The sequence below is a fragment of the Prinia subflava genome, chromosome 16 (assembly GCF_021018805.1).
Source record: "Prinia subflava isolate CZ2003 ecotype Zambia chromosome 16, Cam_Psub_1.2, whole genome shotgun sequence".
Lineage (NCBI taxonomy): Eukaryota > Metazoa > Chordata > Aves > Passeriformes > Cisticolidae > Prinia > Prinia subflava.
The window spans coordinates 2,083,322-2,108,226 of NC_086262.1; the positions used below are offsets into that span (position 1 = coordinate 2,083,322).

Sequence of the window (24,905 nt, forward strand, 5' to 3'; positions counted from 1 at the left end):
ACCGAGTACACAGGACCTCAAACCAAACACCCCAACCACAGTCATCTCCTTGGACCATGAAAAAAGGAAAATCCTTGGAACCACAAGTAGGGGTCTCATCCAAATACCAGCACAAGTGGAACCTTACACATTTCTTTTATCTATTTCAAACCATACCACATTAAACTGCTACACTGGCCCTGTCTCTGGACAAACACACTTCTCTCTTTCATCATACAACACAAAGCAAATTTTTGGAGACAGACACTATGAAAACTTGCTCCCAAAACTTCTCAGATGCCAAGGATCACAACATGAATGCATGCATAGCGATTTTTCTGCTCATCCCAATAACTTCAACAATTCTGAAATGTTGTAATGGCTAAAGGACATCAGTAACACAATTTTTGATCCAGCCATCAAAATATCACTCAAAGGTAACATCATCTTTGTCCAGCAAACGGGTTCTTAGGAGGGTGTGTCACTCTCCTACTCTGAATGCAAGGTTTCCATCTGTGCCCAAGAATTACCATTCACAGAAAACTTCATGAAAACAGAAAACCAAAATAGTGAATATAAAAACTGCCCCTTTGAGTCCAAACTATGCAACATCAAAAATAAAGACACCTTTAGACAATTTTCAGACGCTCATTATTAAACACATGAATCAACAAGAGAAATGCCTTGTCTCCAACATCACCTTCTCACAAACAAGTGTCTCCTCAATCCCTGCTTTTGATGGAGAGGCGCCACCAAAAGAAAAGTTCCTCACACAGCTTCCCCCTGCCCTGGATAATATTTCTCTTCTCAACCCGAGTACGTGACAAGCATGAGAATTTCTTCCAGTAAACCTTCAAGAAAACATTCCTATTAAAACGAGGCAGGCAAGAGCATGACATCTGGAGAAAGGAGGGGATCAACGTAGACTCTTGATGATGATGATGGCACAAAGGTTAAGCACAGAATTCAGGTAATTAGAAGGCAATAATACAGATGTGGCTCCACCCAGAATTCCCTTATGGCACTTGTCATAACAACCTAATCAAACCATTCATTAAAAAGCCACAACAACTTAAAAGAACACAAGGGGAAGCTCCAGGGCTCCGCACACAGTGGAAGTAAGATCTGTTAGGGCAAATTTACCATGGGAGAAGAAAATCACGTTGTACAAAAGTAAGGCTGAACACTGAACAAGGAAAAGAGCAAACAATGCCTGTCCTGTTTCCACAGACCTCTACACACAGGCCACGGGACTCGTCTCCACCCCTGCACAACGTGCACCGTGTTCTCGGACCCTCATAATCTTCAAGAACAAATAATCAAACCTCAGCTGCCCCGTTAAAACATCTTTAACATCCACTACCATCAGCGCATGTACGTTTAGCAGGAAGCGGAGTTGAATTTCTCTGCCAAGTTCAATAGCCTGACATTTCATATTATCCCAAGAGTAGTAGGTACAGGAGAAAGGTATCTGGGGAGTAAAACGCTCACAAAACACTCACACAGGAGCTCACATCAAAGACCATGCCACGCGGGTCCTCAATCTAATTTCTGTGTACAGTAAAAAAGAAAAAATGCGAGGAATCACGACAGCAGTTCTCATATAACAGCTAAAACAAACTGAATTTCTAGAGCATCTTCACACCTTTTAGAAATAAAAACTTAAAAAACCAAAAAACACACAACAACAACAACACGCAGCAACCTTTCAATCTGCCCTATATCTGCAAAACCAGATTTTTCAGCCTGCCCAAATATTATGCAACAAGAAACCTACATCTGCAATCCCATTTGAAAGAAAAGTTCTACACAAAACCTGTCACCGTCTGAGAATGATCACTGATACCCAGAGGAAATGTGCACTATTAACTAAAATAAAATACTCTCGAGTGCATAAGCGATATGCAGCTCTAACAAGGACCCGGTCATCACAAGAGCTGCTCATCCTACTTCAGCACAGGGCTAACATGGCAACCATGATCTTTAAAGAGTGAAGATTTTAGGGGTTAGAAGAACTTTATAAGGCTCAAGATGTAAGTCAGATAAGCAAATCGTGGGTTATTGATGATTAGGTGCTTATGCTAGAGCTAATTGTTGTATTGCTGGTTATTAAGAGCTTGTTAATAGAAGACAGCGGAGTAAGTGAACCGTTATAAGAACAGATTGAAACCAGGGAGAACAATGCCCAGCACCTGGACTGTATATCCATCAATCGTGAAACAGGAGGCCTTGGATCGGGCCAGAGGCTGACAGAGACCTGATGAAGACGCTCCTGACTTCATCCTTTGAGACCACTGACCCAACTCGAGACCACCGACCCAATTCAACCGAAAAACTGTTAACGCGTGAAGGACACATAACCTCATTTTAATAGTGAATGGGAATGGGAGGTGCTGGGGTTATGCCTATTTATGGTATGTAAGATCTTGGGAAATAATTAGAGGGAATGGAGCCTTCCTCGGGGCAGTCACGCCTTTCGGAGATGGCTGCCGTGCCACTCGCCGGTGAATAAATATACCTCTTTCTAACTTTAATTAGTTAGAGGGTCTTTGTCCGTCATCACATCGGTTTTTAACGATTCACATAAAGGTAAATGATGTGCAAAGTTTAAAGGGATGTTACACACGGAGCTGCTAAGTGTGGTTGCAAAAGAAATTCAGTCTGCTCATGAAAATGTGCTCTAGGAGAAATACCTCATCCTGTAAAGAGTGTAAATTCCACTTGCACATAATGTACCACATCCAATTAGAATAAAAAAATGCTGAGAGGAGCAGGCAGCAACAGAACACAGCATGTCCAAGCACTGATCCTTGCCTTTGTTCTCTGCAAACCTTCCCTACCCAAGAAACGGACCATGGAAAGAAAGAAGACGAGAACTGTAGAGCGAAGGGTCGCACTAACAATTTGCTCCCTGGAACTCACCGAGGGAGCGGAGGGATCGGCGGGGAGGGCGGCGGCCGCATCCTCCTCCCCGAGCAGCGGCGCAGGCTCGTCAGGCAGCGGCCGGGCCGGGAGGGTGTCGCAGCAGCTGGCGCCCGAGAAGCGCAGCTGGCTCTTGCGCGAGTCGGCCGTGAGCGACACGTCGTGCGAGTAGGACTGCAGGAAGGCGCGCACGCCGTCGATGCCCACGAAGTGCGACACGGGCACGCCGCGCAAGGCGCCGCTGGCGGGCGGCAGCAGCTGCCGGCGGCGCCAGCGGCGCAGGCGCAGCGCCAGCAGCAGCAGCAGGAAGGCGACGAAGAGGCACGACACGGCGACCACGGCCAGCACCAGCCAGCGCGTCAGGCTGCCGGCCGCCTCGCCCGGCGCCGCCGCCTCGGCCGCGCTGCCCAGCTCGGCCAGCAGCTCGGCCACGCTCTCGGCCAGCACCACGCTCAGCGTGGCCGTGGCCGACAGCGCCGGCCGCCCGTGGTCCTTCACCACCACCACCAGGCTGTGGCGCGCCGCGTCGCGGGCCAGCGGCGAGCGCGCCGTGCGCACCTCGCCGCTGTGCAGCCCCACGCGGAACAGCCCCGGCTCCGTCGCCTTGGCCAGCTCGTACGACAGCCACGCGTTCTGCCCCGCGTCCGCGTCCACCGCCACCACCTTGGCCACCAGCGCGCCGGCCTCCGCCCAGCGCGGCGCCAGCTCCACGCCCGACCACGCAGCGCCCGAGCCCGCCGCCGCCGCCGAAGCCGGGTACAGCACCTGCGGCGCGTTGTCGTTCTCGTCCACGATCAGCAGCCGCACCGACACGTTGCTGCTCAGCGCCGGCGCGCCGCCGTCCTCCGCACGCACCCACAGCTGCAGCTCGCGCACCTGCTCGTAGTCCAAGGAGCGCAGCGCGTACAGCGCGCCCGTCTCCGCCTGCACCGACACGTACGACGACAGCGGCGCGCCCCGCACCCGCCCCTCCCGCAGCCGGTACCGCACGCGCGCGTTCTGCCCCCAGTCCGCGTCCGTGGCGCGCACCGTCAGCACCAGCGCGCCCGCCGCGTTGTTCTCCGCCAGACGAGCGCTGTAGCGCTCCTGCTCGAACACGGGCGCGTTGTCGTTCACGTCCAACACCCGCAGCGCCAGCACCGCGCTGCTCTGCAGCGCCGGCGACCCGCCGTCGGCCGCCCGCACCGTCACGTTGTACTCCGACACCTGCTCGCGGTCCAGCTCTCTCGATGTCACCACACGGTAATAGTCCTCATAGGACTTCTCTAGCCGGAACGGGACGTCTCTGTCGAGCAAGCAGCGCACCTCGCCATTGGCCCCCGAGTCCCGGTCCTGCACGTGCAGAAGCGCCACCACCGTCCCTGATGGCGCATCCTCAGAGATCTCACTCAGCGCAGACGACACCGTGATTTCGGGGGCGTTGTCGTTCACATCCGTCACGGTAACCGCAACTTTGGCAGTGTCGGAAAGGGCTCCACCGTCATGTGCCTGCACCGCCAGTTCGTAGGAATCGCCCTCCTCGAAGTCCAGGCTCCGTAACAGGGTGATTGCTCCGGTGTCGCTATCCAGTTGGAAAATCTGCGAGGCTTTCTCTGTCATTTTCTGAATCGAGTAATTAACCTGTCCGTTAAGCCCCTCGTCGGGGTCGGTGGCCGTGAGGGTGACGAGGACGGAGCCCACGGGCACGTCCTCGGGCACACGCACCGTGTACTCCGCCTGGCTGAAAACGGGCACGTTGTCGTTCGCGTCCAGCACCGTCACGCGGATCCGAGCCGTGCCCGTCCGGGCCGGATCGCCGCCGTCGCTCGCCCTCAGCACCAGCTCGTGAAACGCCGCCTCCTCGCGGTCCAGCGCCTTGGCCAGCACCAGCTCGGGACGCTGATCGCCGCCGGGGCCCGCCTGCACGGCCAGCGAGAAGTGCTCGTCACCGCTCAGCTCGTAGCTCTGCAGGGAATTCCGGCCCGAGTCCGGGTCGTGAGCCTCGGCCAGGGGAAACCGCGACCCCGGGGCTGTCGTCTCGCTCATTCTCAACTCTGTTTCAGCCTCTCGAAAGCTCGGTGCGTTGTCATTAATGTCCGTGATTTCAACTACGATTCGGTAAACCTGCATCTGTCCCTCCACTATCAGCTCACAGCGCAGCACGCATTGCTGCACACGCTCGCACAGCTGCTCTCTGTCGATCCTCTCCGCCGTCACTAAATGTCCCGTCTTCCCGTGCAGAGAGAAATACTGCGTCCTGCCTTTGTCCAAGAGACGAACGCCGCGGTCTCGGATCTCCGGCAGCTGCAACCCCAGGTCCTTGGCCACGTCGCCCACGAACGAGCCCTTGGGCATCTCCTCGGGCACCGAGTAGCGCAGCTGCCCCCACGCCGCCTCCCACGCCGCCAGCAGCACGGCCCAGAGCAGAGCTCGCTGCCGCCGGCCCCAGCGCCTCCCCGCCGCGCTCATCTCCGCCGCGCCACCGCACCACGGCCGGAGGTTTCCCGACCTCTGCTACCGATCTGCCTCCTTGTTCAACTCCGGTCCTGGTTCAGGGCTCTCTGTTTCTCCCGCCGGTCTTTCCGTCTCGTTGTAGCACGGTTCCGCACCGCCGGGATTCTCGCATACCGCCCGCCGCCGAGCCTGACATGGAACAACCGAGCGAGCCGATCCGCAGCGGGCGGGGCTGCCGGCAGCGCTCCGCTCTCCCTCTCGCTCCTCTCGGTCAACAGCGGCGCCCGCAGCCTCCTCCCGGCACTGCAGGCACCGAGCGCTGCCCGGCGCTGCCCGCCCGGCCCTGCCACACACAGGGCACAGGCGCCACGGAGACGCCGCTTTTCGTCCAGCGCCCTTCTCCTGCCTCCCCATTTCTCCAGCCCATCTCTGCTTTGATCCTCCAGGCCATCACGATCGGCAGGAAGGCAGAGGCATTCCGTGGGCGTGTTCCTTTAACGTATGGGAAACCAATCACTTACTAGTGTTATTTTATGTAAAATAAAACACATTTTCCGTATTTAACCCTTTAGCTTTATGTTACTCTTATCTTTTTTGTTTAAAAGCATCTTCAACAACAGGCTGTCAGGGAGAAACGGGATGATACCGCATCCCGAATAAACAGAGCTATCAAGTTCGTTAACTCAAGCGAGACAAGAGCAATTCTACAATTACTGAAGTTAAAGAGCTAATTGTTACAGAATTGAATTACAACTACAAATACAGATGCAGCTACAACACTCGAAGGAAAGTTTCAGGGCTTCACATCTTTGACATCCCTTCCTAAGATAAACCTAGCAGTTCCTTAGTTTATAGAGATTTACATCAAATCAAGTCGTTTCAGGTTTCCTTTTATTCTGAAATCAGTGTGTAAAGCATTGACGATCGTCAGTAAACTGTTCACCTGTATTTTTCTTCTTCTGTATTTTCAAGAAAAGAATTAGAGAAACAAATGCAGAACAAATGTACAGCTGCCCTCTCGAAACGCTGCTGACCATTAATGACTGTGCAAATGGGATTGACTCAAGTGCCGAAACCGTCGCTTGGCTCATCTCCCTGATATGTGACCCCTTTGGTATCTCAGATGTCGATCCTAGTAAACAGAATTGTAACAATTTGCCGTTCTCGATATACCCGAGTCCTATGAAATTCCCTAAACTCTCTCAGTGGAGAGAGAGTAGAAAACAAATTCTCTGAAACACAAATCGTTCAACACTCACACCATTGTATAAAATACAGATCATAAAGAGCCGAAGAGAGGGAACTGCCAGCCACAAAAAGGAAGCCAAATAGGACAAGTGCCGCATTTCCCCACAAAACGGAAGACAATCATTTTTCACTGAGGATGAAAACCGGAACTTTTCACACACGTTTCCTTTCCGAATCTAATAGGGACACAGCAAATTTAAACGAACGGGCTTGTGTAAAGCTCTACTCCTTTTCCAAGCACACCCTTTCTGAAGAAATCAGTCAGGAAGGAAAAATCTCCAACAACGGTGTCATGGCTTTTCTCTTTTTCCGCGACTCCGTCATGCACAATCAGCCCTTCTACTTCCACACAACACGGATCTCCTTTCATATTGCTAATACATTCTAATTTATCGAGCTCAAGTCTCGACAACAAAACCCATCCCATGAAGGTTAACCTTTGACCCGTGAGGAACCAAGTCCTTCCTGCTGTCAATGGACGCGGGATGGTCCCTTCCTCATTTCAATCTACCACGGAGACAGGAAAGTGAAACTCAAACAAACAAGAAACCGGGAAATACGGAAAAGCACTGCTACTACCGCTAAGGAAAGCTACAGTCAAAGCATCTCAGCTGAACCTATTACCAAGGAAAAATCAAAAATTTCCGCCGCTACACGCAGACACAGATAAAGACGTGAAATTGGCGTCACCAAAGACAACCAGGGGAAAAGGGACGACCTTTAGGAAAGGCTCAAAAGGCGAAAGAGCTCAAGCCTTACACACCTGCGGTGCATCGGTATGGCCGGGCGGCTCTCCCACGACGAGCTCACTGCTCAGGCTGGGCTTCTCGCACGAATCCCCGCCCAGCAGCTCCTCCGCAGACAGGACGGGTACCGGCGGCGGCGGCCAAGCCGCCTCGGGCACGGCGCGGGCCGGCGCCGCCACGCACAGGTTGTAGGAGTAGGGCAAGGTGCCCTCGCAGAAGTCGGCCGGGAAGGCGGCGCCGGCCACCGAGAAGCGCTGCGCGCCCAGGCAGCGCAGCACGGCGGGCGGCCCGGCCCGGCGCAGCCGCGCCAGCACCAAGAGCGCCACGCTCAGCACCAAGAGCGCCGACAGCAGCGCCAGCGCCAGCACCAGGTAGAACTGCAGCTCGGCCGCCGCCGCCTCGCCGCCCGCCGCCCGCTCGCTCAGCTCCGGCAGCGCCTCCTGCAAGCTCTCGGCCAGCACCACGTGCAGCGTGGCCGTGGCCGACAGCGCCGGCTGCCCGTGGTCCTTCACCACGGCCACCACGCGCTGCTTGGCCGCGTCCCGCTCGGACACGGCGCGCGCCGTGCGCACCTCGCCGCTGTGCAGCCCCACGCGGAACAGCGCCGGCTCCGACGCCTGCACCAGCTCGTACGACAGCCACGCGTTGCGCCCCGCGTCCGCGTCCACCGCCACCACCTTGGCCACCAGGTAGCCGGCCTCGGCCGAACGCGGAACCACCTCGAAAGGCGGCGCCGCCCCTCCCGCCGCTGCCTCACCCGCCGCCGCCGCCGCCGGCCACAGCACCCGCGGCGCGTTGTCGTTGCGGTCCAGCACGAACACGCGCACCGTGGCCGTGGAGCTGCGCGCCGGCGCGCCGCCGTCCTGCGCCCGCACCGCCACCCAGAACTCGCGGCACTGCTCGTAGTCCAAGGAGCGCTGCGCGTACAGCGCGCCGCTCCGCGCCTCCACCGACACCGGCGGCGCCGCGCCCGCCGCGCCCGCGCTGCCGCCCGCCAGCCAGTAGCTCACGCGCCCGTTGGCGCCCGCGTCCGCGTCCCGCGCCTGCACGCGCACCACCAGCGCGCCCGCCGCGTTGTTCTCCGCCACGTACGCGCTGTACGCCGCCTCCTCGAACACCGGCGCGTTGTCGTTCACGTCCGACACCTCCAGCACCAGCTCCCTGCTGCTCCGCAGCGCCGGCCTGCCCCGGTCCCGGGCCACCACCGTCACGCGCTGCTCGGCCGCCTGCTCGCGGTCCAGCGCGCTCGCCGTCACCACCTTGTACGAGCCGCCCGACGACGCCACGATCGACAGCGGCGCCTCCCCGGACAGCTCGCACGACACCTGACCGTTCTCGCCCGAGTCTGGATCGTTCACGTTCAGCAGGGCCACCACGGTGCCGACCGGAGCGTCCTCGGGCACCGGGCTAGAGAGGGACAGAATTGTAATCTCGGGCGCGTTGTCATTCACGTCCAGGACGTCCACTTGCACCTTACAGTGCGCTACCAAACCCCCTCCGTCCGTCGCCTCCACAGCCAGGCTGAAACTGCGGGTATCCTCAAAGTCTAGCGCCTCCTTCAGCGTGATCGTCCCGCTCTCGGCGTCCACCGTGAACTTCTGAAGCACTTTAATCGGCATTTTTCCAAAGCCGTAGGTGATGTGGGCGTTGGTGCCGGCATCAGCATCGGAGGCAGAGATGTTCAGCACCGTCGATCCCAGGGGCGCGTCCTCGCGCAGGCTGACGCGGTACCGGTCCTGCGCGAACACGGGTGGGTTGTCATTGGCGTCGGTGACGTTGATCCACAGCTGGGCGGTGCCAGTCCGGGGCGGGTCGCCGCCGTCCATTGCCGTCAGCATCAGCCGCAGTCTCGGCTCGCTCTCCCGGTCCAGCGAGTGGCGCAGAACCAGCTCCGCGAATTTGCTGCCGTCCTGGCTCTCCTTCACCTCCACCGTGAAGTACCCGTTGGCCTCCAGCTCATACCCCTGCAACGAGTTACTGCCCACGTCTGCGTCCTCAGCCACACCCAAGTAAAACCGGGCGCCGGGAGAAGTAAACTCGTTGATCTCAAGCTGAAATCTGTTTTGCAGAAAGCGCGGCGTGTTGTCGTTCACATCCTCGATCTCGACTTCGACATGGAAAATGTTCAGCGGGTTGTGAACCAGCACCTCGAAGCTGACAGAACAGGTCGCTGACTCGCCGCACATCTCCTCCCGGTCCAGCCTCTCGTTCACGTACAGGTTCCCGTTCTCCTCGTTCACCGTGAAGTATTTCAGCTGCTTCTTGCCGCCAGACGCCACCTGCAGCTTGCGCGCCGGCAGCTCGTCCGCGCTGAGCCCCAGGTCCCGCGCCAGCGGCCCCACGAGCGAGCCTGTGCCCAGCTCCTCGGGGATGGCGTAGCGGACCCGCTCGGCCGCCGCCCGCCACCACACGCACAGCAGCAGCGCGCCCAGCAGCGCTCGCCCGCCGCCCGGCCCGCGCCTCTGCCGCCGCCTCACCGCCATTCTCTGCCGCCAGCGCTCGCCGCGCTCCTGCCTCCTGCCGCTGCCGCGCCTCCCTCGCAGCCGCTCTCGCCGCACAGCGCAGCGCCCGCCGCAGCGCACACAGCCCGCTCGGGCCGCCTCGGACGCCGCTGCTCCCCGACAAGCGCCGCCTCTCGCCGCTGCCGCTGCCGCTGCCGGCGGCGCCGCTGCCGCTGTGGCCGGCGCCGGGCGAGCGAGCAGCCTGCGGGGGCAGGACGCTGCGGCGGCCGCGGCTCCAGCGCCGCTCGGCGGCGGCCAACAGCGGCACCCGGAGGCGCCGCGACGCCACTGCAGCCGCCGGATGGCCGCGCTCCGGGGGCCCGGACTTGCGCGGGGACCGTGGCTGCACCGGCACCGGGGTCTCCGCTCCGCTGCACACAGCAAGCGCAGAAGCTCTAGCTTAATTCCACTCCAGGGCGTTTCTATCTCAAATGTGCTGACCGGTGCTTTTAGTGCGTTCTTTCAAGTCACAGTGAGCAATCACAAGCAAACATTCATGGTAGGGCAGTAAACTTAGCTGCTCTTAATAACATCACGGCGCATCTACTAATATAGGGAAGACATCAAGAGCTTTTTTGCCCTTAGTCACATCTCTTGAATTGTCCCTTCATTATCTGGGATGAATTTATCTGACATATAGATAGACTTAAACCACTGTAATCAACCCTTATGCCAAGATAACAGAATAATGTTTCCTTTTTTTTTTTCCTGACTCATTACAGTTGTTTCATCTGCATCTCCATATCTGAGCGCCTCACAAAGGAAGTTGCAAAGCAATGCTGAGTCCTGCTTAGAGCTAAACCGTGTCTTCAGTTTCACAATTAAACCTTTCTTTAAAAGTCATCTAATCCACATGTCTGCCATAAGCAGGAATAATTTCTGCTAGACTTGAATGTTGGAGGCATAGCCAAAACTTCTCTTGAGAATAGGTTCCATTTTCTCACAACCCACACTGTAAAGCTTTCTCCTAATGAAAGCTTCCCTTCCTTTAGGTAAAAACACTTCTCTGTTTTCCTATGACCACCAGCCCTTGTAAAAAAAGCTCTCCACATCTTTCCTATAAGCTCTGTTGAAAATTGATAAAGGGAGATAATTTGAAAAATCTCCAGAGAGATATCATTTCTCCATTGTTGAAGACCTAAAATCCTTCAGTCCCTCTGCATTGCAGAGCTGTTCCAACCCTCAGATCACTCCCATGCTCCTTCTGGAGACACTGGCATGTCCATTTGGGATATTGGCCCAAGGTCTGCATGCAGTCTATGGTGTCACTAAAAGAGTTTAGAGAGGGGAAGGACCTCCCTCGACCTCCTGGGCAGGGAACATCTAATGCAGTGCAGGACACAATTTCAGCAGCAGGTGCCCCTTGGCAGCTCATGTCCCATCTCACCACCCACCAATCACCCAAAGCACTTCTCTGCTAAGCTGTTCTGAAGCCCCTGCTCTCTGTTTCAGTGGGGATTGCCCTCACCCAGGGGCAGGACCTTGCTCTTTGCCCTGTTCAGCTTCATGATGGATCCACGGGGAAACTTCTCCAGCCCATCCCTCACTGGCATCTCTGCCCTCTCGGGAATCAACTCAAATTGGTGTCAACTGCAAATTCTCTCCAGGTGCTCTCAATCCCATTGTCCATGAAGGTTCTAAACAGTCCTGGTCCCAGTAAGGACCCTTGAGGGACAACACCAGTCACTGCTTTCCACCTGCACATTGAGCCACTGCCTAGAACTCTTTGGGGATGACTTTCCTGCCTGTTCCTCAGCCATTTAACAGCCTCCAGATGATTGCCCAGCACGTTCCTCTGGGTCATGAGGTGGGGGACACTGCACACGTTCTCCCACTGGCCCCTGCTCAGTTCATGGATACCTTGGCAGGGCTGGGTGGCCACTCTGCACTTTGACCACTGCAGCACAGATGCTTCTGCATTTTTACACCACACACAAAGTGTTCCTGGAGGAGCACACATGTGCTTAGGAAACCCTTCCTCTTTCCACCTGGAAACATCCCAGCTGTGTGTGGGAACTCCACCTGCACTGGCCCAGCTGGCACAGAGGACACCTTCCACAGCAGATCAGACACGCTGGGCTGGAGCTCATGACAACAAGCACTGCAAGAGGGAGAAACACAGAGAAGTCAACACATGCAAGAACATTTTGTAGGTCTCACTGGCTCTGCACAAGCAACTCCAATCCCACTGGACTCCAGCAGGCACAGGCTGTGTTAGCTATGACACAGCACAAGCAAGGCAATGACCGACTTCTCCTCTGGCCTCACACACAGAGCTCCCCTGGCTTCTTTTTCTTCTTCTACGCCATGCAGCTGCAAGGTTCTGCTTGTGGCCATCTCCTCACTGCTCACATTTCTCCTGAGATGATCATGCACTGCAGCCACACCCACAAGGGAGGTACATTTGTCTGATCACCACCATGATGATAAGGGACTGAAGGGTTCTAAAGCACCCAAATGATAAACAACCATACTGAAAGATAAGCAGTCACCCAACAGAGAATGGATCATCACACCATTGCCTTAGCGGGAATCTCCTCCCCATCTTTATCTCGTGCTTTTTCACACAGATGCAAGGTCTACTGAAGTCCTATTTCCATCTATTGTTCCCAGCAGTAACAGAACACAAAGTCACTCATATCTCCTGCCTTCCACTCCCAATGGAACAAGAGACAGAGACATGAACACACCAGACATTGCTAAAAAAGATAGATTGTTGATAATAGTAAGTATACCCTTATACAGAGTAAACCAAGAAAAAACAACATGAAAAAAGCCCCAACAAAACACGAACCATGAATCAGATCAGGGAAGGAAGGATTAGAAGACAACAAGTATTCAAGGATGCTCACAGTGAAGTCTCCTTGGCCTTGATTTCAGGCCCTAAAGTTCATCCCTCAGAGCACCTAGCACACACTGAGGTCTCAAGCTGCAAGTGTGGCCCTAAACACTCACACTGCACAGCAGGAGAGGGAGCTTCATTTGAAGAATTACCCCTGTCCTAGGACAATTCTACGGCATGGCCTGCTCACCTTGCACAGTTATGAAACCATCACTTGAAACACCTTCTCATGGGTCTCTTTCTAAAGTTAAATATTCTGAATACTTGCAACAGATTCTCTTATTGCTTCTCCTTCCGGTTCTTCCTATTTCCCACACAAACAATTCTCTCCTAAGTGGCTGAAGTATGGATTTGCTGAAAAATAACAGAGATACAGATGCATAATAGAGGTATCACACAGGATTCATCAGCTCTTCCACACGGTAATTATGGTTCTACATGAACAGTCACTGTGGAAAATGTTCCTGTTGAGGACTCTCATTGTGTTTCATGAGAGAGAAACCAGCACCAGAACACAACAGAAATGGCACTGGCTTTGGTACCAAGCAAGAAACCAAACCATTTCTCAGCCAAACCCACACAGATTCACCCATTTCCTGGCACAGAACTGAGCTCTCACCCTCCTCACTCTGCATTCACAGCCTTTAGTCTCACCATCAACACATTCCAAAATTTTAGTTCTATCTTAGCCACAGAGAAAAAAAAAACACCTTGGGGAAACATCTAACTTTGAAGTTGTATTTCTTTCATGAAATATTCAAGATAAGGCTGGGAGGAGCTCTCAGTAACCTGGTCTGGTGGAAGATGTCCCTGACCATGGCAGAAGAGTTGGAACAACAAGATCTTTAAAATTCTTTTCAATACACACCATTTGACGAGTCTCTCTTTCTATAATTCTATGGTTACATGTACAGCTTCAAGGTATGGAGGAGAGATAATCTCCCTGCTGGATAATTCCGTGTTTTGGAGTTTGTAGGATTGCCAGGTACAATGAGGTCCTTCACAAGAAAACAAGCAAGCAAACAAACAACAAACCCGTTCAGCCATCCCAAACAAATAAATCATCCAAAAATACTTAATCATCTCAGACAAGAATGGGAAAACACCAGAACCGTATCAATCATGACATCACATTTCAGATTGTGTCAACTGCAGTGTATACACAACACAGGAAACTCGATTGTAACTAATGCACAGGAGGCCTCACACAGGAGTTCACCCCAGACAGTCATTTCCTTGGACAGTAAGAGAAAGAAAAACCTTGGAACCACAGCTGTGGGTCTCATCTACTAGGTCAAATAGAACTTCACACACTCCATTCATTCATTTTGAATGACATCACAGTGAACTCCAGCACCAGCCCTGTCTCTGGACAGACAGACTTCTCTCTGTCCAAGGAGAACATGAAAACAAATTTTGCATACAGACATCCATAGGAGAAAAGTGGTGTGCACAGCTTCGCAGATCCCAGGCATCGCAACTAAGATTGTTCTGTTCCTCCCAATTATTGGAACCAGTGTAAAACCTTAGATAGGCCATAAATTGTTACCAGCTCTGTCACAGACCCAGCCATCCAAGGAGCAGCTCAGAGGCAACATCACCGTTCTTCAGCACATGCACTCCTCACAAGATGTGTCACTGCCACCCTGCATGCAAAAGAATACCAAACCCAAACCAGGCCATTGCAGTCCAAACCACACAAGATAAAATCAGGAGACTCCTCCTGACTCATGTTCAGAAGGCCAGCAATAGCCCTGGGCATCAACAAAACACAGGCCATGTCTCCACCAGGGCCTCCTCACACACCACACCCCCAACACTCCCCCCTAACCCTGCACAGCTCACAGGCTTATCACAGATCTTCAGAATTTAGAGAGACTCCACCAACAGGAAAGTTGCTCAGACTGTATCTCCTGACCATGGATAAGATTTGACTGCTCACCCTACACATGGGACAAGAAAAAGCATTTCTCACAGAGACAAATTAAAGAAACCTCTCGATGAAAGTGTCTCTCTTTCAACCTACAAACAAGAAAGAACCATCTCCAGGTCATCAAAACAGTGAGACAAAGTTATCACCTGCAGATTTGAAGCGCTCCCAAAACTCTTCTGACATATAAAGCTCAGAGTAGATGATTAATAACTTTGTTTATAGGCCCCAAACACACAGCTTGATCTTCCCATACAGCATCTTTCATAGGTACAACATTAAGATTTTGAGTGACACAATTATGATGGTGTGCAAATACTTAGTAAGAACCTTCCAGGGTTCTCCATGCAGATGGAATACATATCTTCTAGACAATGACTTGGGGAAGAAAAACCTCACATTGCTTCATCCTAGAGACAGGAACTGGACAGGGAATGGAGGAAATCATTCCCTGCAGTCTTTCAGCAGACATTCATGCACAGCTCACACGACTCCAATTTCCAACCCTTCACATCATCCCTGCTCTTCTTCCACCCACATCTCTTAAAAACACCTGACAGTGGAGGCCCAGCTCCCCAGACCACTTCTCTTCACACCACCAATCTCACACAGCTCTCTCTACTTCTCTGTACTGTGGAAGCTGCATTTGCCTGCTCCCTGAAGTTCTGTCAAGAGACTCCAGAGGTCTGAAAGGAAAAGCCCAGCAGTCTTTAGGGAGACACTGAGTCAGTGAATATCTGCACAGGGGGAATTGTGCCCACCTTCGATCTCCTGCTGCACCTTGAATCTCTCCCTTCCCACCCACGCAATTCCCTTCCCATGCTAAATATTTCATAGCCAGGGCTCTTCCAGCTCCATTTCACAGAGCTCTACTTTAAAAAACAATAAAAAACCCAAACCATTTTTTCCATTTCCTTCTGCATTTTCTCCTCCACCTGCAGCCACCCACAGGCTTTTCAAAGAGTCACAACTTCAAGAGGATCCTTCATCCTCAGAACATGCAGAGAGATATCATCAAGGAGAACTTCTTGCCCGACCCAATCTTCAGTTGAGGACAAAGATCAAAGCATGGAAAACACAAAGACTTATCCTGCTGACCTCCACTACGTACCATGGAAAATGCTTAAGACTGAGAACAACGTGAAGAGAAGTTCCATGCAAAGCCATCAGCATTTTGTTCAAGACACATTCAACCTATTAAATCTCATGTGCTCTTGGATAGACATATGAGCCTGCCAAAAGGTTGTATTTCTTACAAATGTGATTCAGACGTTCAGAAGATCTAATACTAACAAGGACACGGATTCTACACTGCACAGGTGACATAGGGGAGAAATACCTGGAACCTGATAAATACCCAAACTTCGACCCAAAGAAGAGCCTGCAAGCAGCAGCCTTCTCTCCGCTTCATTCTTCACTAATTGCAAGGTTGAGCACCGACCCCATGTTCACACCATGACAACCACGGGCACCGGCACTCAGAACGTCACCAAAGGAAACTCGACCTCGCTTTTCAGCAAAGTCTCCTATGCAAGCCAGGGAACACGGCCGGGAAAGAAGACCCTTGGAACAAAACACGGCGGAGAGAATGTGGACAGAGAAACTCACCGAGGGAGCGGAGGGATCGGCGGGGAGGGCGGCGGCCACATCCTCCTCCCCGAGCAGCGGCGCGGGCTCGTCGGGCAGCGGCCGGGCCGGGAGGGTGTCGCAGCAGCTGGCGCCCGAGAAGCGCAGCTGGCTCTTGCGCGAGTCGGCCGTGAGCGACACGTCGTGCGAGTAGGACTGCAGGAAGGCGCGCACGCCGTCGATGCCCACGAAGTGCGACACGGGCACGCCGCGCAAGGCGCCGCTGGCGGGCGGCAGCAGCTGCCGGCGGCGCCAGCGGCGCAGGCGCAGCGCCAGCAGCAGCAGCAGGAAGGCGACGAAGAGGCACGACACGGCGGCCACGGCCAGCACCAGCCAGCGCGTCAGGCTGCCGGCCGCCTCGCCCGGCGCCGCCGCCTCGGCCGCGCTGCCCAGCTCGGCCAGCAGCTCGGCCACGCTCTCGGCCAGCACCACGCTCAGCGTGGCCGTGGCCGACAGCGCCGGCCGCCCGTGGTCCTTCACCACCACCACCAGGCTGTGGCGCGCCGCGTCGCGGGCCAGCGGCGAGCGCGCCGTGCGCACCTCGCCGCTGTGCAGCCCCACGCGGAACAGCCCCGGCTCCGTCGCCTTGGCCAGCTCGTACGACAGCCACGCGTTCTGCCCCGCGTCCGCGTCCACCGCCACCACCTTGGCCACCAGCGCGCCGGCCTCTGCCCAGCGCGGCGCCAGCTCCACGCCCGACCACGCAGCGCCCGAGCCCGCCGCCGCCGCTGAAGCCGGGTACAGCACCTGCGGCGCGTTGTCGTTCTCGTCCACGATCAGCAGCCGCACCGACACGTTGCTGCTCAGCGCCGGCGCGCCGCCGTCCTCCGCACGCACCCACAGCTGCAGCTCGCGCACCTGCTCGTAGTCCAAGGAGCGCAGCGCGTACAGCGCGCCCGTCTCCGCCTGCACCGACACGTACGACGACAGCGGCGCGCCCCGCACCCGCCCCTCCCGCAGCCGGTACCGCACGCGCGCGTTCTGCCCCCAGTCCGCGTCCGTGGCGCGCACCGTCAGCACCAGCGCGCCCGCCGCGTTGTTCTCCGCCAGACGAGCGCTGTAGCGCTCCTGCTCGAACACGGGCGCGTTGTCGTTCACGTCCAACACCCGCAGCGCCAGCACCGCGCTGCTCTGCAGCGCCGGCGACCCGCCGTCGGCCGCCCGCACCGTCACGTTGTACTCCGACACCTGCTCCCGGTCCAGCTCCTTTGTTGTCACCACGCGATAGTAATCATTGAAGGACTTCTCCAGCCGGAACGGGACGCCCCTGTCGAGGGAGCAGCGCACCTCTCCGTTCGCCCCCCAGTCCTTGTCCTGCACGTGCAGCAGAGCGACCACCGTCCCTGATGGCGCATCCTCAGAGATCTCACTCAGCGCAGACGACACTGTGATTTCGGGGGCGTTGTCGTTCACATCAGTTACGGTAACCGCAACTTTGGCAGTGTCGGAAAGGGCTCCACCGTCATGTGCCTGCACCTCCAGTTCGTAAGACTTTCCTTTCTCGAAGTCCAGACTCTGTAGCAGGGTGATTGCTCCCGTCTCGCCGTCCAGTTGGAAAATCTGCGAGGCTTTCTCTGTCATTTTCTGAATCGAGTACTTAACCTGTCCGTTGAGCCCTTCGTCGGCGTCGGTGGCCGTGACGGTGACGAGGACGGAGCCCACGGGCACGTCCTCGGGCACACGCACCATGTACTCCGCCTGGCTGAACACGGGCGCGTTGTCATTCGCGTCCGCCACCGTCACGCGGATCCGAGCCGTGCCCGTCCGTGCCGGATCGCCGCCGTCGCTCGCCCTCAGCACCAGCTCGTGAAACGCCGCCTCCTCGCGGTCCAGCGCCTTGGCCAGCACCAGCTCGGGACGCTGATCGCCGCCGGGGCCCGCCTGCACGGCCAGCGAGAAGTGCTCGTCACCGCTCAGCTCGTAGCTCTGCAGGGAATTCCGGCCCGAGTCCGGGTCGTGAGCGTCCGGTAGGGGAAACCGCGACCCCGGGGCTGTCATCTCGCTCATTCTGAGTTCTACCTCTCCCTCTCGGAAGCTGGGGGCGTTGTCGTTAATATCCGTGACTTCAACTACGATTCCGTAAACCTTCATTTCCCCCTCCACTATCAGCTCACAGCGCAGCACGCATTGCTGCACATTTTCGCACAGCTGCTCTCTGTTGAGCCTCTCCGCCGTCACTAAATGTCCCGTCTTCCCGTGCAGAGAGAAATAGTGTGTACTACCTTTGTCCAAGAGATGAACGCCGCGGTCTCGGATCTCCGGCAGCTGCAGCCCCAGGTCCTTGGCCACGTCGCCCACGAACGAGCCCTTGGGCATCTCCTCGGGCACCGAGTAGCGCAGCTGCCCCCACGCCGCCTCCCACGCCGCCAGCAGCACGGCCCAGAGCAGAGCTCGCTGCCGCCGGCCCCAGCGCCTCCCCGCCGCGCTCATCTCCGCCGCGCCACCTCCGGCGGTTCCCCGACCTCTGCTACCGATCTGCCTCCTTGTTCAACTCAGGTCCTGGTTCAGGGCTCTTGGCTTCTGCCGCCGGTCTTTCCGTCTTGCTGTAGCACGGTTGCGCACCGCCGGGATTCTCGCATACCGCCCGCCGCCGAGCCTGACATGGAACAACCGAGCGAGCCGATCCGCAGCGGGCGGGGCTGCCGGCAGCGCTCCGCTCTCCCTCTCGCTCCTCTCGGTCAACAGCGGCGCCCGCAGCCTCCTCCCGGCACTGCAGGCACCGAGCGCTGCCCGGCGCTGCCCGCCCGGCCCTGCCACACACAGGGCACAGGCGCCACGGAGACGCCGCTTTTCGTCCAGCGCCCTTCTCCTGCCTCCCCATTTCTCCAGCCCATCTCTGCTTTGACTCTCCAGGGCTTCATGATCGGGAGGAAGGCAGAGGCATTCCGTGGGCGTGGTTCTTTTACCGCACGGGAAATCAATCACTTACTAATTTGATTTCATGTAAAACAGATTTTCCGTACTTTACCCTGTAGCTTATTGTTACTCTTATCCTTTCTGTTTAAAAGCATCGTCAACAACAAGGTCTCAGAGATAAAATCTTCTCAGGGAAGATACCGCACCCCGAATAAACAGAGCTATCAGGTTCATTAGCTCAAGCGAGACAAGAATGATTGCATGTTTCTTTAAGTTAAGGACCTAATTCTTACAGGATTGAATTACAAGTACAAATAAAGACGCATCTAAAACTCTCAAAGGAAAATTTTAGAACTTCAAATGTTTGATACCCTTTCTCAAGATAAACCTATTCTTTCTTTACTTTATACAGATTTATTTTTAATCAAGCAGTTCCAGATTTCCTTTGTTTCTGAAGTCAATGTGTAAAGCATTGAAGCTCGTTAGTAAACTATTCATCTTTCTTAATTACGTTGGTATGATGTTTTCAAAAAAAATTATGGAACCATAGAATAAAAATACAGCTGTGCTCTTCAAACTGTGGTGACCTCTAACCAATGTGAAAATATGATTGCTTCAGGTGCCTAAATCGCCACCTGGCCCGTATTGTGACTTCTTCGTATCTCAGATCTCTTTCCTAGTAAACAGAATCGCAGAAATTTGCCGTACTCGATATACTCGAGCCTCCCTGAATTCCCCAAACTCTCTAGGTAAAGAGGATAGGAAATAAATCTCCGAAGCACAAATCGTTGAACACTTTCACCGATGTACGAAATAAATGTCATGAACAGAAAAAAAGAGCAAACTGCCAGCAAGGACGCATAAAGGAAGCCATCTAGTGCCAATATTGCTATCCTCCTCTCCAGAAACGCGACAATCTCTTTTCATTCAGCATGCAGAACGGAACTTTCCACATTCGTTGTCTTTCTAAATCTGATAAACTTCGAAAACAAAGTTTAACCAAAGCGTAAAGCTATCCACGAATTTCAAGCACACCCTTTCCGAACAAATCAGTCAGGAAGGAAGAAAGCTCAAACACAAAGGTGTCTGTGCTTTTCTCCTTCTCCCCGACTCCTTCATGCACAATCAGCCGTTCTCCTTCCACGGATTACGAATCTACATTCAATATTGCAAACACATTCGAATATATAGAGCTCAAGTGTTGAAGAAAAAACTTCGGGCCAGAAGTTGAACCTGTGACCACAGAAGCACCAAGAGTTTCCTGCTCTCCATAAACGGGAGAAAGCCGTTCCTTAATTCAGTCCATGGAGGAGACAGGACTGTACAACTCACGAAAACTCTACTCCGGGAAAAATGAAGAAACTCTGAGAAGCGCTGCTACCAGCCGAAAGAAGAACTATAGTCAAAGCCTGTCAGCTAAAGCTGTTACCGCGAAAAAGTGAAACATTTCGGCCACTACGTGGAGACAGATGATGAGTCCCTACTGACACTACCCAGAGAATACTCAGTGACAAAGGACGATGTTTCGGTAGGTTTAAAAAACAAAGGAAGTTCACGCTTTACAGACCTGCGGTGCATCGGTATCGGCGGGCGGCTCTCCCGCGACGAGCTCACTGCGCAGGCCGGGCTTCTCGCACGAATCCCCGCCCAGCAGCTCCTCCGCAGACAGGACGGGTACCGGCGGCGGCGGCCAAGCCGCCTCGGGCACGGCGCGGGCCGGCGCCGCCACGCACAGGTTGTAGGAGTAGGGCAAGGTGCCCTCGCAGAAATCGGCCGGGAAGGCGGCGCCGGCCACCGAGAAGCGCTGCGCGCCCAGGCAGCGCAGCACGGCGGGCGGCCCGGCCCGGCGCAGCCGCGCCAGCACCAAGAGCGCCACGCTCAGCACCAAGAGCGCCGACAGCAGCGCCAGCGCCAGCACCAGGTAGAACTGCAGCTCGGCCGCCGCCGCCTCGCCGCCCGCCGCCCGCTCGCTCAGCTCCGGCAGCGCCTCCTGCAAGCTCTCGGCCAGCACCACGTGCAGCGTGGCCGTGGCCGACAGCGCCGGCTGCCCGTGGTCCTTCACCACGGCCACCACGCGCTGCTTGGCCGCGTCCCGCTCGGACACGGCGCGCGCCGTGCGCACCTCGCCGCTGTGCAGCCCCACGCGGAACAGCGCCGGCTCCGACGCCTGCACCAGCTCGTACGACAGCCACGCGTTGCGCCCCGCGTCCGCGTCCACCGCCACCACCTTGGCCACCAGGTAGCCGGCCTCGGCCGAACGCGGAACCACCTCGAAAGGCGGCGCCGCCCCTCCCGCCGCCGCCTCTCCTGGCGCCGCCGGCCACAGCACCCGCGGCGCGTTGTCGTTGCGGTCCAGCACGAACACGCGCACCGTGGCCGTGGAGCTGCGCGCCGGCGCGCCGCCGTCCTGCGCCCGCACCGCCACCCAGAACTCGCGGCACTGCTCGTAGTCCAAGGAGCGCTGCGCGTACAGCGCGCCGCTCCGCGCCTCCACCGACACCGGCGGCGCCGCGCCCGCCGCGCCCGCGCTGCCGCCCGCCAGCCAGTAGCTCACGCGCCCGTTGGCGCCCGCGTCCGCGTCCCGCGCCTGCACGCGCACCACCAGCGCGCCCGCCGCGTTGTTCTCCGCCACGTACGCGCTGTACGCCGCCTCCTCGAACACCGGCGCGTTGTCGTTCACGTCCGACACCTCCAGCACCAGCTCCCTGCTGCTCCGCAGCGCCGGCCTGCCCCGGTCCCGGGCCACCACCGTCACGCGCTGCTCGGCCGCCTGCTCGCGGTCCAGCGCGCTCGCCGTCACCACCTTGTACGAGCCGCCCGACGACGCCACGATCGACAGCGGCGCCTCCCCCGACAGCTCGCACGACACCTGACCGTTCTCGCCCGAGTCTCTGTCCCGCACTTTCAGCAGGGCCACCACGGTGCCGACTGGAGCATCCTCGGGCACGGGACTCGACAGTGACAGAATGGTGATCTCGGGCGCGTTGTCATTCTCGTCGGTGATGTCGATCTGCACTTCGCAGTGATCAGTGAGCCCGCCGCCGTCTCTCGCCTCCAGGCCGAAAATGTATTCATTATTCTCTTCAAAATCGAGGGGACCCACTGTCCTGATTTCCCCGCTCTCACTGTCGATAGTGAATAACGCCCTGACGAAGTCCGGGACGCTACTAAAGGAGTAGGACACTCGCCCGTTGGAGTCTGCATCCGCATCGGTCGCCCGTACCCGCAGCACCACCGAGTCCACTGGAAGATTCTCCGGCACTCGCGCCTCGTAGACGCTTTTGCTGAACACGGGCGGGTTGTCGTTGGCGTCTGTCACATTGACCCGAACCTGGACTGTCCCTGACCTCGCCGGGTCCCCGCCGTCCTCCGCTGTCAGCACCAGCTCAAAGGAGCTCTGCTTCTCCCGGTCTAATACTCTCTCAAGTACTAATTCTGGCAGCTTCTTTCCACCCGGCTTTTCCTTCATGGACAGTGAGAAGGACGGGTTGCTGCTGAGCTGGTAAGTCAGCAGCGCGTTGCTTCCTGCGTCTGCATCTCGCGCCATCTCCAGCGGAAAACGAGCACCAGGAGGGATCCATTCACCGATCTCGAGATCCAGAGCAGCCTTGCTGAAGGTCGGGGAATTGTCATTCACATCCTGGATGTCCACGTCGACGTGGAAAACATTCAGCGGGTTGTGCACCACCACCTCGAAGCTGACAGAACAGGTGTCAGAAGCGCCGCACATCTCCTCCCGGTCCAGCCTCTCGTTCACGTACAGGTTCCCGTTCTCCTCGTTCACACTGAAGTATTGCTTCTCCTCGCTCAGCCGCAGCTTGCGCGCCGGCAGCTCGTCCGCGCTGAGCCCCAGGTCCCGCGCCAGCGGCCCCACGAGCGAGCCTGTGCCCAGCTCCTCGGGGATGGCGTAGCGGACCCGCTCGGCCGCCGCCCGCCACCACACGCACAGCAGCACCGCGCCCAGCAGCGCTCGCCCGCCGCCCGGCCCGCGCCTCTGCCGCCGCCTCACCGCCATTCTCTGCCGCCAGCGCTCGCCGCGCTCCTGCCTCCTGCCGCTGCCGCGCCTCCCTCGCAGCCGCTCTCGCCGCACAGCGCAGCGCCCGCCGCAGCGCACACAGCCCGCTCGGGCCGCCTCGGACGCCGCTGCTCCCCGACAAGCGCCGCCTCTCGCCGCTGCCGCTGCCGGCGGCGCCGCTGCCGCTGTGGCCGGCGCCGGGCGAGCGAGCAGCCTGCGGGGGCAGGACGCTGCGGCGGCCGCGGCTCCAGCGCCGCTCGGCGGCGGCCAACAGCGGCACCCGGAGGCGCCGCGACGCCACTGCAGCCGCCGGATGGCCGCGCTCCGGGGGCCCGGACTGGCGCGGGGACCGGGCCTGCACCGGCACCGGGGTCTCCGCTCCACTGCACACAGCGAGCGCAGAAGCTCTTGCTTCATTCGACTCCAGGGCCTTTCTATCTCAAATGTGCTCTCTGGTGCTTTTAGGGCATTCTTTCCAGTCACACTGAACAGTCAGAAGCAAACATTCATAGCAGGGAATTAAAAAATGGAATTCAGCTGCTCTCTAATAAAATCACGGCGCATCTGCAGCAGCAATAAAGATAATATACGGAAGACATCAAGAGCTTTTTCGCACTTTGTCACATCTCTTGAATTGTCCCTTCATAGCCTGGGACGAATTAATCTGAGATATAGATCGACCTAAAGTACTGTAAGCAACCCTTCTGCCAGGATAGCAGAATAACATTAACTCTTTCTTTTTCTGACTCATGAAAGTTAATAATTTGCATCTCCATATCTGAGCTCCTCGCAAACGATTGTGCAAAGCACTGCTGAGTCCTTTATAGAGCAAAACAATGCCTTCATTTTCCACCTGAAAATTCTCTTTAAAGGTCATTAAATCTACACCTCTGCCATAAGCAGGAAAAATTTCTCCTAGATTTGAACTTTTGAGGCATATCCAAAACCTCTCTGGGCAACATGTTCCATTGTGTCACCACCCACACTGTAAAGTTGTCTCCTAATCAAAACTCCCCTTCTGTTAGTGAACAACATTTGCCTGCTCTCCTATGACCACCAGTCCTTGTAACAAGACCTCTGTCCATATTTCCTATAAGTATATTTGTAATTCATAAAGCAAAGTATTTTGAAAAGTCTACACAGACTTATCATTTCTCCATGCTTGAAGACCTGAACTCCAAAAGTCCTTCTGCAGAGCAGAAGTGCTCCTCAGACCACTTCCATGATCCTTCTGGGGACTCAAGCATTTCCATTTGGGATATTGGCCCACCAACTGCATGCAGTCCAGGCACTCACAAGAAGAGTTTAGAGGGGGAAAAGAACCTCCCTCGACCTGTCAGGCAGGACGTTGACTTTTGCCCTCTGCATCTTCATGATGGATCCACGGGGACACTTCTCCAGCCCATCCCTCACTGGCATCTCTGCACTCTCGGGAATCAACTCAAATTGGAGTCAGCTGCAAATTCTCTCCAGCTGCTCCCAATCCCATTGTCCATGAAGGTTCTAAACAGTCCCGGTCCCAGTAAGGACCCCTGAGGGACAGCACCAGGCACTGCTTTCCACCTGCACATTGAGCCACTGCCTAGAACTCTTTGGGGATGACTTTCCTGCCTGTTCCTTGGCCATTTAACAGCCTCCAGATGATTGCCCAGCACGTTCCTCTGGGTCATGACATGGGGGACACTGCACAAGTTCTCCCACTGGCCCCTGCTCTGTTCATGGAAACCTTGGCGGGGCTGGGTGGCCACTCTGCACTTTGACCACTGCAGCACAGATGCTTCTGCATTTTTACACCACACACAAAGTG

General features: G+C 56.1%; 4 protein-coding genes across 4 annotated transcripts; all 4 read right to left on the reverse strand.

Annotated features, from left to right (window-relative positions):
- Positions 1-1,518: 1,518 nt before the first annotated feature.
- LOC134559246 (protocadherin gamma-A5-like) lies at positions 1,519-5,768 on the reverse strand. The gene is made up of 2 exons (XM_063413850.1): positions 2,902-5,768; positions 1,519-1,530 (listed from the first exon to the last, which is right to left on the reverse strand). The coding sequence occupies exons 1-2, from the start codon at positions 5,347-5,349 to the stop codon at positions 1,519-1,521; spliced, it is 2,460 nt and encodes an 819-aa protein (XP_063269920.1). The 5' UTR covers positions 5,350-5,768.
- Positions 5,415-11,382, reverse strand: LOC134559247 (protocadherin gamma-B5-like). Its single transcript, XM_063413851.1, has 3 exons — positions 11,298-11,382; positions 7,342-10,200; positions 5,415-5,677 (listed from the first exon to the last, which is right to left on the reverse strand). Exons 1-3 carry the CDS (start codon positions 11,380-11,382, stop codon positions 5,415-5,417), a joined length of 3,207 nt encoding a protein of 1,068 aa, XP_063269921.1.
- Positions 11,383-16,008: 4,626 nt separating this feature from the next.
- Positions 16,009-18,657, reverse strand: LOC134559248 (protocadherin gamma-A10-like). The gene has a single exon (XM_063413852.1). It carries the CDS (start codon positions 18,655-18,657, stop codon positions 16,009-16,011), a length of 2,649 nt encoding a protein of 882 aa, XP_063269922.1.
- A 57-nt stretch (positions 18,658-18,714) lies between these two features.
- On the reverse strand, positions 18,715-23,515 carry LOC134559249 (protocadherin gamma-B5-like). Its single transcript, XM_063413853.1, has 2 exons — positions 20,698-23,515; positions 18,715-18,977 (listed from the first exon to the last, which is right to left on the reverse strand). Exons 1-2 carry the CDS (start codon positions 23,513-23,515, stop codon positions 18,715-18,717), a joined length of 3,081 nt encoding a protein of 1,026 aa, XP_063269923.1.
- Positions 23,516-24,905: the final 1,390 nt, after the last annotated feature.